Raw genomic sequence first — 16,659 nt, 5'->3', positions numbered from 1 at the left:
TTCACCTTTCAGACTTCTTTCCGATGCATAAGAAAACCTTTCCTTTTATCCGCTCAGCATACTATGATGAACAACAAAATGGATATGTCAAATCTCCTAACAATGTCAAAAAACTCCCGCGACTGGCCTTTCAATGGGTTCATATCGTCAGAGGTCACATAAACTACAAGCGGTCGGAACCAAAACGAGCACGGTTTTTTTCTAACTTGTGGCACAACCTTGGATATATGGGTGGCTAAGATTTATGTAGCTTTCCCATAGAGGCTTATACCTTCCGATGGCCAGTTTTAGCCATGGCTTCATGTTCCCGTTGAAGTGAATGACTGCTGCGCTCTCGATCAGGCGGCTGTCGATGTTAAGATCGTAACCTAATCCTAACACATGCCATCTCCGATCAAGTGGTTCTGTCAGGCCATAAAAAGCTAAAAGACCGACCGGAAGTGTTCCGAGTTTCCAGAGTGTCTTATTGGCGTTTTGCTCCTGCCAGTAATGGTATCTTGCAGTGACATTCGCTTTCCTCCAGGCAACTAGATCAAAAACATTCATGCCAAATGCCCATCCACATGCTTGCGGATCAAATTTCGAGCTGATGATCGGATTCGAGAAATTCAGATACCTGTAATAACGATGATAGGCTTCGAGACAAGTCTCCACAGCCCCGTTTACATTCCCGTGCAAATCCAGCGAGAAAAGTGGTGTTAGATCCTTCTGCACAACATCATCATCAAGGAATACTATCTTCTCAAGTTGTGGATAGATCTCTGGTATGTAAAACCGAAGGTGATTCAACAAGGCAATATAATTAGGGTTCCGCAATCTCGGCTCAACATCTGGATTTTCCCCAAAATAATAGGTCCGTGAATCAACATCGAGTAGCTTCTTCACGATGGGAGCATAAGAAACATTCAACCAAGAAAACTCCTCGATGTTCTGCACCTCTATCATGGCCCCCTTGAAGTCATTACTGAGGAACCAAGCTTGCATAGCTCCATAGGCAACCCCATTAGTGACAATGTGGAAAACCATCTGTTTAGAATGATCGGCATTGGAAATCGTAGAATTGACGACAACAGAGGTAGCAAGGACATTGTCCGAAAATACACAGAAATGATAGAGATTGTTGTCCACGAGTCGAGGAGAGTTTCTTCGCTCATTTGCGAGGTCTTGAAGGGTCAGCCTTTTAAACCAATCAGCGGAAAGCTTGAGAATTAGGCAGTGAAGACTCTTAGGAAATGCCTCAGCAACCAATTGTCCAAAAACCGTACTCTGAGCAGTCGCGGAATTGGCTCGTTCTTCAAGGGCTTGAATATGAGATTTCATTGTCACTATCATAGTTGCAATGTCATAATGAGCATCTTGAGCCTTATATATTAGAGATGATAGACGGGTAATTATCGGCTCAGCTTCCTCCAGTGTAATGGGCCTCCCTCTCATTGCAGCTTTAGAAAGCAAAAGCTGGCAACTCCGAATCATCGAGGTTAGCTCCCAGGCAAGGTAGAAGTTATTGTGTTCTTTGGCAATTATGACATAAGCTTTGGCAAGTGTCATTTGTTCTGCCAACTGCCGAGACAATGACGTAGCACTCAATATTTCTTCGGTAAAGTTTAACTTCTCATGAACATCCCGCTCCATTCTTGAATCTTCCTCCTGCCAAGGCGAATGTCATTGATAAATAAGTCATGCAATAACAATATTAAAAGAAAATGGATCTGAAGTACACTGATTTAGTTAACCTTCAAATACTTAAAATACTGAAGGGCAGTAGATGGAAGATAAAATAAGATGAACGGAAAACTACATAAAAGCATATAGCACAAAGTTGCATAGAAGACACAGATATTCCATCTCTTTCTTCTATCTTAAAGAGTGATCAAGGCAATTTCAGGCAGAAATTTATTCAGCATTATACCTAGTACTTATTGGTTTTCACTTTCAGCCGTGCTCCTCAAATAGCATTCCCGTAGATCAATCAAAAGAACATACTACCATGGTGTTCTTCATCAGGAAACTAGAAGTGAAAAAGAAACCTAAGTTGTCATTTTGGGTTGGAGAATCGCTGTAGTCATGACATCAAAGTAATGACAGATTATTAAAGATGGTGGAAAACACGAAAATTTGAAGTAATAAACAGTCGCTATCTTATTGCCAGCATGGTAACAGAAGTCATAGTGTAACGCTTGATAATGGTTTCCATATGTAGCGAATTAGTAGCTGCATGTCTATACGGTTATGAAATCTAAAAAGATGTTTCCCCATCCAAGTTAACACCTTGCACTTGCACCCTCGAATTGCAAAAGTTAGAATCCTATTTTGAGTTATCATAAGACTTCCATATACCGAGATTGCGAAATCAATGTGTCTATATCATCTATAAATCTTATAACAATACTAGATTCAATGAAAATGACTTATCATTATAAGATGATTACTTTTTAAACAGTTTAAGCATTTATTGTATATTCACCTCCATAATAAGTTCTTAAGAACATCAAATTTATAATTTATTCAACATTGGAAGTATTCAACGCAACTACCGTCAACTCTTGTTAAATCCGGTCCTAAACCTCAACCTAAACAAGGTTAGTTAAGCAGCATTCATAATCTCAACCTAAACCAAGTGATTGTTCATTCTAAGTAGACAACCCCTGCCTAAATTAAATATGGTTCCATACCGAGGGCCTTTTCCATAGGAGGTCGATCGACCTGCCATGGTTACTACAAGCAATGCTGCAGGGTTGAAGGCTGGTTTCTTAGTGACACTCGGGGATTCGGTCATAGCTTCGTCCCGAGATGTGAATTGATTTCTGGGTTTTAACAGATAGCTTGGATTTTTCTATCAATGGTAATTGGGATCATTTCATTCTTATAAGCACATAACACTGAGATTACAGCAAAAAAGAATACTAAAATGAAGAACTTTATATTCAATTTCACCCTCAAGCTTTTAAATCCTATGAACAAGTATTGAATTATACAATAAGAATCTAAACCCACATACATAAAAACAGATAATTAAAAATCCAAAACAAAGATTTAAAAAAAAAGGGATCAAAAATAGAGAAATGGGTTGTTTATGTTCTTACATGAACAGGATGCTCGACCCGATCTTCATTATGATTGTGATGAACTACAAATAAAAACAAAACAGCGACAACGAACAGCCCAAGCGACGCATAGATCCAATGCGAAAACCTCCGTCGAGCCGGGCGCCGGTAATCGTTGGCCCGCCGCCGCATCTTACAAACCAAATACCCTCCACAATTCGACTACCAAATCGAGATTTCTCGAATACCCTTTTCTTCAGATTCGATCATAAACGAGAATTTCAAAGACTTTTTTTTAAAATACAATCACTCCAACACTATTCTCTTTTTTTTTACAGTCAACGAAAGCTCAAAACAAGCAATAAAAGACAACAAAATAACTGTTGGGATTGCTTTTAGATGCGAATCAAAGGCCTGTATGAATAACAAATGACGGTAATGGGATCTGGGCTTTCTCTGTGTTTGCATGAACAGTTAAAGGTGAAGACTTTAACCAGAGAGGAAGTGTTTTTTTAATTATTATTTTTCGGGTTTTTATTGATTTAATATTTTGGTTTATAGATATATAAAGAGAGGGAAACGACAAGGGAAGGAGAAGAGAGAGGGGACCAGCACGTGAGACCATGTGATACTCTTATGTTTTATTTTCATTTTTATCTCATTTATTTATATAATAGGTTTAATCAAAATTTTAGCTATGAAATTAAGAGTTAGTTTGGTATAATTTTACAAAAGTGATTTTTAAAATTACTGTAAAAATAATTTTAAAATTTAATTGTTTAGAATTACTGTTAAAAAATAAATTTAAAATTATAAAATATTTATTATATACGTTATGTTGTAAATTAAAAAAAATAATATTTAAATAATATTTATACTTTTATATAAATCATATCAATTTAAAAATTAATTAAATAAATGGTAGATGGCTTAATTTCTCTTTATTCTTTTCAATTTACTTTACATTCTCCTGAGTTTTGTTGTAATTAATTTTTGAATTCAATATAATTAATTATCATTTGCTTTCTTTGGAGAACACAAATACGTAACAATTATCACGCTTTTATTGTTCGAAGATAAATGAGACGTTTCGAATTTGGTTAAATTATACTATCAGTATATATTTACACTAAAATTTTAAAAATATCCTCCTGCTTTTCAATTTTAGAATTTTAATCCAATTATTGGTGTCGTTAGTATTTTCTGTCCAAATTTTCTAACTTGACAGTTTTATTAGGCTATCCTCGTATTTTTTTTATAATTTAATTTATTTATTGATTAATATATATAGAATATCGTTAAGATTCATTATATGTGATTGTTTTAATCATTTTACTTTATTCACAAGTCAAGAATCAAGCTTCTAATTAAGATTGAATACGAGACTCGAGTTCGTTGGGTTCTAATCAACTTGATCATATAGGGTTAGGTTTTTTATAAAAAAAAATGAGTTTGAGCCGTCAAATCATTTTTTATGGATGAAAAAGATTGAGTCTGTGTCGAGTTTCAGGTGCAAAATCATAGTATAATTATCTATTATATATCTAAAAATAATTATAATAATATATCTTTATTGTATAAAAAAAATTATCTTAAGAATCAGGTCGAGTTTTTGGGTCGTTTGGAGTCTCCCTAAATACAAGTCAGGTTAAACAACAGATGGAGGAGTATAATACTTGAATCGAGTTTAAATCAATTAAAAAGCTAACCTAATTAATATTCATCTCTACTCCTAACATGGTTTAAAGAATAAAACACGATGTTCTTAAATCAACTCATAATCTTTATATTATACGACACATAATTGACGAAAAATAAATATATTAAATTAAAAATTCTCAATGTGATTTATAAATAAAAAATGTAAAATACTTGATCGTTAACCTTTGAAGTATATAAATTCTCAAAATCAAATGCCTTGCGGCCTATTTTAACTTCTGATTTAATTCAAGCCAAAAGCCAGAAGTTCTTGTGAAGTTTCGTGGTGATCAAGTAGCCACCAAGTTGGTCGCTCTTCTTCCTCACGGCCACCGTCATGCACCACGAAGAAGCGTTTTCGATGCAATAATCCATAACTCCGCCGCTGCTGCCCCTCTTTGCTCCCCATCTCCTCCTTATTAAACTCCATATCACCGATCTCTTCCTTTGCCCTAACACCAAAACTGATACTTTCCGTTGCTTTGCTGCCTCCACAATTGCCGGACCCTTCTCCTTTCCCTCCACTTTAGCTACCTCAACTTTAACCTATACACAGACACGATTTTATCAGAGCAACCTACGAATTTAGTACCTAAACTATCAGTTTTGGTTTATTTTACTACCTAAACTTTCAGTTTTTACAAAAATCATACATAATATTTAGTTTTTGTTCCATTTTAGTACCTATATGTTAAAAATTGAACGTGGTTAGTACCTGAACTATCAGTTTTGATCCATTTTAGTACCTAAACTTTTAAAAAATAAAAAAATTAATGTTAAATTTGAATACGAGTACTAAAATAAAATAAAAACTAAAGTTTAAGTATGATTTTGAAGAAATTGAAAGTTTAGAAAAACGGATTAAAATTAATAGTTTAGCTATAAACGTATAATTTACCCAGTTTGTTATATATAGTTTTGAATGCTTTTAATATGTTACGTTTATTCAAAGATTATATTTATCGACTCATACGTTTGATAATTAAGGATAAATCCATCAAAAGGATGGGTGCTTAATGAGAAGCAAATCGTGAGTAACTCAAATGTGACTCGATTAAAATTCAATTAAAGCTCGATTCGGGTTGACTCGACTCAAATTCAAACTCGACTAGAGACTTTAACGAGTTGAGTCTAACAAAGTCCAACTCGACTCGATAAGTTCGTGAGCAACTCATTATTTTTTTATATATAACTTTTAGTATTTATCTTAAAAACATTTCATTAAAAAAAACTAATTTACTTATGGATAATAAAGAAGATGAGAAATTACTATTTTATTATTTTTTAGTAAATAACAAAAAATATTAAAATATTAATTATTAATTATTATTTTACTATACCCAAAAATTAAATCCTAATTATTATTTTAATGTATATTTGAATTGTTCTTTTAGAGTTTAGACTTTAAAATTGATTGATAACCTATTTCAATAAATTTTTCATTAAATTTATTAATTTATGTTTATAGTAAGTTCTATGTAGTATTAGTAGATTTTACCTATAATTATAAAATAAAGTAAAAATTTCAATAAACTTAATGAGCAACGAGACTAAAAACGAAGAACAAGCTTGACGAGCAATGAACTTAACGAGAAACGAGCAATAGTTTTTTTAACGAGCACGAGTCAAACAAAATTTTAACAAGTTCAACGAGTAACGAGTCGAGTTGATCAACAAAACTTTCTAACGATTTATGTATGGTTGTGTCTTTTACAATAGAAGTGAAACCGAAGTACGTACCCCTGGCTTCTTCGTTTGACAAATATTTTTCATGGCGTGAAGCAATTCATATATCCTTGCATTACGCTTCCTGTTAGACGACTCTGCATAATATCAATAAACATGAATAAACTTAAAAACAAATAATTTAATAATATCATTAATATTTAAACTCAGTTTACTTTTCATAATCATTAAACATAATATACTCAAAAGTAAATAAAAAATAATTTATTCAAACAATTACGATAATATAGAGAGAGAGAGGTTAGGACTTATTTATAATTAATGTAAAACTTTTAATTTTATATTTTTTTAAGATAGTTAAATAAGGGAAAATCAAAGGTTAAAATTATTATTTTTCAATATATATTAGGCTAACCTGTTTTTCTGGGGTCGGCTACATGAAGAAGAAGAATGGAATCTCGATCATCTCGAATGGCGTAAGACAATGCCCAGTCAAGCGCTCCTCTAGCTTTCAGACTCGAACCAACCACCACCATTACCTTATTGCCACCTTCGTTGTTTACGATCTTATCCGTCTCCCCGCCGCCTAAGAACTCCACCGTTTGCTGGTCGTTTTCGAAGCAATTCGTGGCTGATTTCCGCCGGAGAGACGGTGAGCGGACACGAACTCGGCTAAGGCTCAGTTTTGGTGACCCATAATGTGACGGGGCCATGGTACCCCTTCTGAGTTGAAATTTAGGTGGGAAAAGTTGATATGTAAGTAGGATTAGTGAGGAGAATAAGGAATGGCAGCCGACAAGTATGGAAGATGGTAATAAAGGCATTAGTCCTCCGCATCAATGTTGACTTTGCAACCAAATCTGCACTACTCGTTTTCTTGTTTGTTTCTTTCGTTTTTCCTCGCGGTGGGGCATTTCTCCAGACCGACGTGCCAGCCATGCACACCACGCATTATAATCACCATCATTTGTATTGATTTAATTAGTATTACTATTGTTTTCATTCTTTCTTTTTAATAGAAATTATTACTATTGTTTTCATTCTTTCTTTTTAATAGAAAGTATTAGTATTGTTTTCAATTTATATAATTTAAGAGTAAATAAATTTGGTTGTTTGATCAAATTATTTATATGTATTCTCTCATTTTTTTAATCATAAAATTTAAATTTGTTTAAAATAATTATATGATTTAAATTTAAATACATTTAAATCTCTCATGATTAGGGTTAACTTTTTATTATCTTTTCATTTTTCTAATTGATGTATTTCTTCTTCCCTTTTTATATCACATCTTTATTTTTTATTTTTTACAACTTTGTTTTTATAACACATTTTTGCATTATAATATGTTTTCGGTCTTTTTTATTAGCCGCTTGATCATTTTTTTACTTATTTTTCTCTTAAGGTTGAATTTGACGTCGGCTTAATTGATTAAGATGACACCTATTTGTTGTTCTTCTAGTCTTCTCTGCTTTGAACTATCAATTTAGATTTGAATACGCAATTTGTATTTGAGGATAGTTGTTTCACGACATTCGATTTTGGTTTATAGTTATTGATGGTCTCCTTTGTAGTTTGATCCTCTTTTGTGATTTGTTTTTCGATATAGTCAGATCTATTTGTATCTATATTTTATTCAAATCTTTTGGTTAAATTTTTAACAACTTTCTTATATGATCATTGTATGATCTCAATTGGTTAATTTTTTTGAGTAAATAGTTATAAAAAATATTTGAATATATAAGTAAGAACGAAAATAAATTATCAATAAAAAATATAAATAAAATATCTAAGATATACCAAAATTTGAAATTTTCAAGAAAACGATCACCACAACTTTTCCCTCGTCTATCTGTAACACCCCAAATTGTGGGTTAGTAGTTTCGGGTTTACCCGAGAGGTATGTGGACTCATAGAATTCGTAATTAAAGTCGTTGGACCTAGTTGGGCTTAATTCAGTTGGATTGAGTCCAAAAGATCTTAAAAAGAGGGATTTTTGCATAGTAGATAGATGAGGAGGGATTGATAGTGCGATTATCCTATTTTTAAAAGATGATAGCAAATAGATGAGGAGGTACCAATAGTGCGATTATACTATTTTTAAAAGATGAGAGCTTTTATCTCTTTCATCTCCTTCTTCTCTTCATTTCTTTATCCCATTTCTTCTCCAAGTACCATAGCTAAAGGTGAGTCTTTTGAGCCATTTCTTACTTCTTTTAAACTTTAATCTTGTTCTTAATTCCTCCAAAAACATTGCTTTTAAGATTCAAGCTTTGAGTTTCTTATTTTACGAGAGAAAGTGAGAGTTTTATCATCCAAGTCCTAAAGAAGAGTGTTGGTTTGCTAAAGGAGTTTATTTCAGGTTTCTAGCTTCAAAGTAATGTATTTTATAATCCTTTGTGATGTTAAGACTTTTATAAACATGATGATTTGTAAAGATTTGAGGATTTGAGTATTTGAGTATTTTAGGGTTTATGCTTAATTTCATGATTAGATGATGTTTTTAGTGTAAAGCATGTGTTTTTATGACACTTTATGATCTTAAATAACTTTCTAAAATTTTAGCACATGATTAGGAACCAAACTAATACCTTCGAGATGATTTTTGGGTGTTTCCCAAGCTTAAAAAAGGATTTCTAGATTCGAGTATCGATACTAGATGAACTTTGATGAAATCTGGACAATTCTAGTAGGGAGTATTTATACTGAGGGGGAGAGTATCGATACTGCCCCTATAGTATCGATACTAGGAATACCTGGTATTGATACTGAACCAATTTTTTAGCAAACATAAACCATTTTTAATACCGATACTCATGGGGATATCGCTACTTGACCCTAAGGTATCGATACTGCAATAGAGTATTTATACTATCCACTTTGGATGGTTAGATTTAACCTCATTAAGGCCGTAAGAGTTAAGGATGATCTGTAATTGTGAAACTTAGTTCGTGAGGAACATAAAAGATCAAGGGCCTAAAAACACTCACACAAGTGGTTTACAACCAAAATAACCATACTAAGCATAATACGTCTAAGTGTCTTCAGTCTGGCACATATTGAATAATTAAGAACGAGGAGCATCGCAGAGTATGTACCGACAAGTGGTACGATAAGTAAGTTAGATTACTTAATAGCGAAATCCTATATTCCGATAACGTTAGTGAACCGAAAACATATAAGTTGTCCATCCAATTCAAATGGTATGGAAGAGAAGTACGATAAGAGCGACTAGAGTGTCTCTACCCAGAAATGAACCCAATCAGAATAGTTAATATTACATGCAGTGAACAACAAACACAATAATCGTCGTAAAATCATTAAACGCATAGAGACCTCTTTAGAGATAAAAGAGACTAAAACTCCCGTAAGTAATGAATGACTAGAATAGAGAAGCTTAAAAACTAACAACAATGGCAACAAATAAAACTTTGCATAACATTCTAGATAAAAGAACAAGCGAGATAGCAATTAGTGAGAGGATGACCTCACCTTAGTGTGTCGAGCGACACTAGTGTGTAGTTAGACTACCTTAGTTGCCCTAGAGCAACATTGTCATTGTTGTGTGACTTTTGGACCCTCAGATATGCATGTGTAGTTGCATCAATCCATTACAAGAAATATCCTTAAAGCTTGGTTTGACGATTGTGTGAGACTGAACCAATGCTTCAGTTAAGCTGGAACTGTACTGATGGTATGTGACACCAGTTTCCCCCTTAATGATCTACCTGATTGCTATGTAAGACCATAAGATCATTCAATAGCTTAGTGGAAATTTTATCGATGATATGGGATTACTAGATTCCCTCAGTTAACTAGTATATGATGGCTATGTGAGGCCAAATATTAGTAGTGTTACATTCAAATAATGCATATCAATGTCAGTGTTGCATTTAGATAATACATAACAGTGTCAGTGTCGCTTTTAGATAATGCACAACAATGTCATTGTCGCATTCAGATAATACGCAACAGTGTTAGTGTCGCGTCATTGAACGTTTATTTTCAAATGATTGAAAGTATTTAGAACATATACTTTTTTGTAATCACCTTAACTTAAAAATAATAATTTTTTATTTATTTAAAGTTGTTAGTAGTAAAATAAAATGTTATTCTCCTCTGAAGAATTAAAGAAGAATTAGAATCGAGTAATTGTGTTTATAATATATTAAGAAAATTATGAATATATATTACAAAAGATTATTAAAAAATATATTATCTAAATCAAAATTTAATAAACCGAACAAAAATATTACGATTCAAATGGATTTTAAGATTTTCTCAAAATTTTTACTAGTGATTATTGACATTTAACTATTATACTACATTTGCATCACATTTTAGAAAATCAAACAAAAACATTATGGTTCGAATGGATTTTAGATTTGTATCACAAGTTCTAACATATTCATGTAGTCGTGTTTATATTCCGATAAACTTGTATCGCGTTTTAATTTTAGGTAAACTACACACTTAGTACCTAAACAATAAGTTTTGTTCAGTTTTAATACTTAAACATTCAATTTTTTAAAAACGATACCTAACGTGTAATTTTCATTTCATTTTAGTATCAATTGTTAAAAAAATTAACGTGTTTAATACCTAAACTATCAATTTTGATTCATTTTAGTACCTAAACTATTAGTTTTGATTCGTTTTAATACCTAAACTTTCATTTTTTTCAAAACTTAACGTAAACTTTGAACAGGTACTAAAATGAAATAAAAATCAAAGTTTTTAACGGCGAGGTACTAAAATAAAACAAAAACTAAATTTTAGGTATGGTTTTAAAAAAAATTAAAAGTTTAAATACTAAAACGGGCCAAAACTAATAGTTTATGCACTGTTTTACCCTTTATTTTTCATCTAATGTTTCATCTGATGTTTCGTACAATCATATCTAATATGGTCAAGTCTACTAAACACGAATAAACCCGCCCAGCAGTATTACGTTGTACAATACCACAACTGAAAATATTTTCAAATATAACACAGATTCATAGTACAATTGTTTCCCTCAAGTTTCTGAGGGCTTTTAAGACAGCAATTAAGCAGTGGTTCAAACGTTTAAAGGATCCGAAGCCTCACTTACCATTACCACCGAACAGGTAATCCAGGGAGGATCCGCCGCCTGGAGCAGCATGAACCTTCGTCGTAGGCCGATCCTGTTCGCAGAAATTTATCAAACGAAAAAAGCAAGAAGCATTCAAACAAGTCAACATTAAGGATTTATGAAGTGCATGAATTGGCAAAAACATCTGTTCAATAAGAGAACTTAGGACAGCCCTTTGAACAAAATAATGGAGGTCACAAAAGATTCAATCGGGGTCCATAAAGGAATTATGTTACTTAGACTCGAGTTGGGACAGAACCAGGATGAAATTTTAGGGGTCCCGAATATAAAGAGAAACAAAATGTGGTGTCAAGTTTTAATTATTATGACATCAATTTAAAATTTAAACTTCAGAGTCTAATTTTGAAATTTGCAAAGACCTTAGAAGTATTTAAACTAAAAAAAAATGAGGGCAAAGATTATTTCGCCAATTTTTAAACTCAACAGGGAATTAAAATGTTTTTAAACCGAAAAATGAGGTCAAGGCTTAATCTACCCAGTTTCAGAACTAATAAGGACCAAAGAAGTATCTGAACCCCAAAAATATTTAGGGTCGAAGTTTAATTTGTATAATTTCAAAAGTAACAATGACCTAATATGTATGTAATTCAGGCCCAAAATTTTAGAAGGAGCCAAATGTTATGTTAGGCATGAATATTCAGATATTTAAAATGAAGAATCCAAGTAATATGACATGCAAAGGTTTCACTAGATCATCAGACAGCTTTTTTGATAAAAGTTGGAGGTCTCATTAAAAACTCCCTTCGTATTCGTCCACATACTAAGAAGTATGTTAACGAACATTGGAAGGAAGAAAAGAGTACCTCATAGTTTATTGAATAGAACACCCATTACATATGAAAACACGGAATACTATTACAAGAGTATTATGCAAGATCAATAGCATACATTTGAGCAAATGGTAGCATTCAAAGAAAATTGTTGCTAGGGTCTTACCGTTAGGAAGTTGCCACAATTCTGGCCATCAGCACGGAAATAGTTGTTTGTAATTGTAGTGTTCCCTGGAATGCCGGCAGGGATCTCCTTAGCAACACCAGGAGGTGGTGAAGGTGGAGTAGTGGTGGACTTTTGTGGGTTTCCTTAGCAACCTCATTCTGCGTCCTTGGAACTTCACTGCCGGCGGCAGGCCTAGTGCCATTTGTGATTGCAGTCCGTTTCGGAGCTTCTCCACTCCCGAACAGGTAGCCTAAAGAGCTCTGTCCACCACCACTGCTAACTCCACGACCCATGGTCTCTAGCTTCAACTTCTACACAAGTAGCTAATGAAGGAAATCACATGTTCAGTAAACAGTGAGAGTGCTATAGATATAACTCCTAAAGTTATCATAAGTCTATATTACTCGAATTTAGAAGAATCACTCAAAGGTATGTTCTGGCATGATCATTGCTATGTACTAAATACATACATCAGACAAATACTTTGAGAAAAATGAAAAATTGGAGTAGCATATATCCACCAACACAATTGAAGCAAAATTCTCAGAAATTGACACCAAAAATTGAAAAAAACCAGCATGGATTTTATTTACATTTAAGTTGAATTTAAATTTTATTCCATGAAATTTTTATTTTATCATATGAATAATGATTTTGTGCATTGTTTACATGAAATTTTAGTTTTAGACTTTTATTATAACTTCCACAAAACACTAACATTTTATTATATGTTGAATTACCAGTGATCTTATAGTTAAATTATACATTTTCTACTATTATGGATAGATTTTACATTTGATGTTCAGCAATGCACTAAAATTTCACTGTTTCAAGCTATGAAACCTGAAAAAGGGGGGAAATACAAGTTAATAACGATCACATTTTTCTTCAAACAATCAAGCAAATCCTAAGAGCGAGATGCGTAATATTCTCTCACGCAGTGCTCAATTTGATGGTAACAGGCAAATCATGAACAGAAAGGATCTAAGCAACAAAGCTGAAAATAGATCAGTGAAACTCAAAAACACGGAAAGAAACTTCACATGCAGAGCATTTATACGCAGAAAAAGTAAACAGAATTTCGAACGAACTTAAAATTTTTACTCAACGTTAGAGCTGAAACGGGAAAAACAGCATGATAAGGAGGGGAAAAAGATTTTCTCAGTTAACAAACAGAAAATAAATGAAAAGCGATTTATTTAATTGAGTGAGCTTTCTCACCTTGTCCGGCGCTCTTCTTCGGATCAGATCTGGAAAAGAGAGAGAAAGAAGGACTTCAAGCTTTAAGCTATAGGCGGGTCCAATTTCCATTTTGGATTCTTTTATTTTTTATTATTGCTTTTGTTAATTTATTAGTAGTAGTAGTATTATTCATGGTAGGCATGTCTTTGGACCAACTGTCAACCTAGCCAGAAATCTCGAAAACAATACTTATTCGAAATTTTTCAAAAAAGAAAAAGAAATATATATTAATTATTTGCGTTAATTGCACCCTACATCCTCAAACTATGATTATTGTTCTAAATTTGTCTCTACTTTGTATATTCCAAATTTATCTCCAAACTACAATCCTAGTTCTAAATTAGTCCCAAACTTTTGAACATTCAATTTCGTCCCAAACTATTGATATATGTTAATCACATCCCTATTAATAAAATCGTTAAACCAATCTATATTTATTATATTTTTGAAAAAAGAAAAGTTAGGTTAAAATAGGGTGGAAATTAATCACATATTAGGATGAAATTTAGGATTAAATTGGATGATTCAAAATTTGGAGAACAATTTTGAATAAGGGCCACATTTTAAGCATAAAAATGGAACGCTTAAAATTTTGAAGACTAAATTAGAATGAAAGTTGTAGTTTTAGGGTGAAATTAGAACATTCAAAAGTTTAAGAACCAAATTCAAATGAGGATTATAGTTTGAGAACGTATGGTGTAATCAACTCTAGTCATTTTATATATTTTATAACTAAATTCAAATGAATTTCTTTCATTATTAGACATTAATATTGGTCAAATCGAATTGTGAAACAACTTGTTTAATGTCCAACGCAAGAAAATTAACTCGGTATTTCAATAAATTTATTTATCAGTAACATGTATAAAGACAACATAATACATCCATTCATACGTACATTATATAAACAATGCATGAACGCATGCATGCACGCACGACGTACAAGTATACAACATGAAATCACATCAGCAAGAAGAAGAATTTCCTCGGGAATTGACTAACATCAATGGCCTACAACGTGTGCAGATCTAAGTGCCTCTTATCCTACATTTTCAATTGTGTGGCTTCAATTAGGATCATAATAAGAGAAGCCCGAGAGATGATCAAAGCGAAAGACACTGTACCCTATCAGGTAGATTCTTGGGGATCGGTAATGCGGTAACGTATCTTTCGGAGAATTTGTGAGGACTCACAACTGCATTTGAGGACGATGAGGTCTCAGCCCCATCAGCTTGCCCTCGGCCATGGAACTTGGCGAAGCGATTGATGACTGAAACTTTTTCTAGATCCTGACATTCCTGTCTTAAGTAAAGAGCAAAAGTTAGTCAGCCAAACAAACTAAACTAAACAAAGATGTGTGCGGTCTAGCCTAGACTTGGTAATATTAGAGATGGCGCGATACACGACGAGAATGCACAGATTACCAGGTTTAGTCAAGACCCAAGCAAAATCTTCTAGAGGCAAACCGTATTAAATTTGGAATTGATAGATGTATACGAATGCCAGTCAATGACTGAATCCTGGAATATACTGAAATTCAAAGCGGGGATGGCACTCGATTTTGTAATATTCATGTTTATTTTGCACATGAAAACCCTTTTCCCCGAAGCTCACATTAAATACCCAATTGCAACTTAATAGCAGTTTGCATCCTCTAAATAGGGCGTTTACCGAAATATAACCCTCACACCCAATAATTACATGTCAGACATCATCTCTCATAATATTATCAATCTAGCATCCTTTTTGACACGGTGACAATCACAAAGGCGCGGATTACCATATGCACTTTCGCTGAACTCTGACACGTATGGATTACCATGAGATTCAAAATGAGATAATGGTTTTTTAGGTCTTCTACAGGTCAAGTAACAACACAATACCTGAAAAGGGTAAACAAAAACAATAAATAAATTCATACAAAAAAATAAAGAAATAAAATAATGCTATAACAAAATTTTTAAAAACACCAATTTCCAATCCCGATAACGGTGTAAACGTACCCTTATGGTCTTTAGCAGCAATGACAACTTTTCAGACTCTTAAACAAGCCATGTGCAGTGCACCTGTTTTAGCCTGACCAAAATTTTCCAAGTGTTTTTACTTGGAAACAGATGCAAGTTCTATTGGAATTGGTGCTGTTTTGTTCTAAGATGGCAGACCAATTGCTTACCTAAGTAAAGTCTTAAGTCCTAAGCATGCTGCCTTGTCAATTTATGAGAGAGAGTACTTTGCCATCTTATTGGCAATATCGAACACTATTTAAAGGATGGACCTTTTATCATTAAAATCGACCATAAACCACTTAAATTTCTCTTGTAGTAGAAGTTAACCATAACAATTCAAAAGAGGGGATTGACCGTATTATTAGGGTTGGACTATTGTATACAATACATGAAGGGCAACACTAATACCATTGCTAATGCTCTCTCAAGGAAATTTGAGGAACAAGGATAATTAATGCAGATAAGTTTGACAATTTTTATGCCAACTTGGGTGGAAGAAATTGAAAATAACTACAAGGAAGATGAGGCTGCTTCTGAATGGATTCGAAAAGTAACTATACAACCATCTCTCCATGTAGAGTGGAAATTCTCAAATGGCATACTGTGATACAAATCAAAAGTTTATGTGGGTAGTACAGGGGACTTGAGACTTCAAATTCTCAAGACCTTACATGATTCTCTACAAGGTGGACACTCTGGTATACAGGCAACTTACCAGAGGATTCATTCCTACTTTTACTAGCCAGGACTAAACATATGAAAATTTTTATTTTCAAAAGTGTGATTCTTGTCAAAGAATTAAGGCAGAGCATGTAGGTTAAACTTGGGTTATTACAGCCTATTATTAATCCTGCTCAGGCTTAGGAAGTGGTAACAATGGATTTTATTGATAGTCTCCCTACATCTTTGAGAA

The 16,659-nt window shown here is 33.2% G+C and overlaps 2 protein-coding genes and 1 pseudogene across 2 annotated transcripts; all 3 read right to left on the bottom strand.

Moving 5' to 3' along the window:
• Nucleotides 1-149: 149 nt before the first annotated feature.
• On the bottom strand, nt 150-3,583 carry LOC120200214 (hexosyltransferase GAUT11-like). The gene is made up of 2 exons (XM_039201113.1): nt 3,084-3,583; nt 150-1,647 (listed from the first exon to the last, which is right to left on the bottom strand). The coding sequence occupies exons 1-2, from the start codon at nt 3,234-3,236 to the stop codon at nt 202-204; spliced, it is 1,599 nt and encodes a 532-aa protein (XP_039057044.1). The 5' UTR covers nt 3,237-3,583; the 3' UTR covers nt 150-201.
• Nucleotides 3,584-4,981: 1,398 nt separating this feature from the next.
• Nucleotides 4,982-7,185, bottom strand: LOC120200216. Its single transcript, XM_039201115.1, has 3 exons — nt 6,844-7,185; nt 6,483-6,565; nt 4,982-5,288 (listed from the first exon to the last, which is right to left on the bottom strand). Exons 1-3 carry the CDS (start codon nt 7,139-7,141, stop codon nt 4,992-4,994), a joined length of 678 nt encoding a protein of 225 aa, XP_039057046.1. The 5' UTR covers nt 7,142-7,185; the 3' UTR covers nt 4,982-4,991.
• Nucleotides 7,186-11,321: 4,136 nt separating this feature from the next.
• On the bottom strand, nt 11,322-13,808 carry LOC120200218 (annotated as a pseudogene).
• Nucleotides 13,809-16,659: the final 2,851 nt, after the last annotated feature.

Source organism: Hibiscus syriacus, unplaced genomic scaffold (assembly GCF_006381635.1).
Source record: "Hibiscus syriacus cultivar Baekdansim isolate YM2019G1 unplaced genomic scaffold, ASM638163v2 tig00005929_pilon, whole genome shotgun sequence".
Taxonomy (NCBI): domain Eukaryota; kingdom Viridiplantae; phylum Streptophyta; class Magnoliopsida; order Malvales; family Malvaceae; genus Hibiscus; species Hibiscus syriacus.
This window is presented reverse-complemented; position numbering and strand designations above follow the sequence as displayed.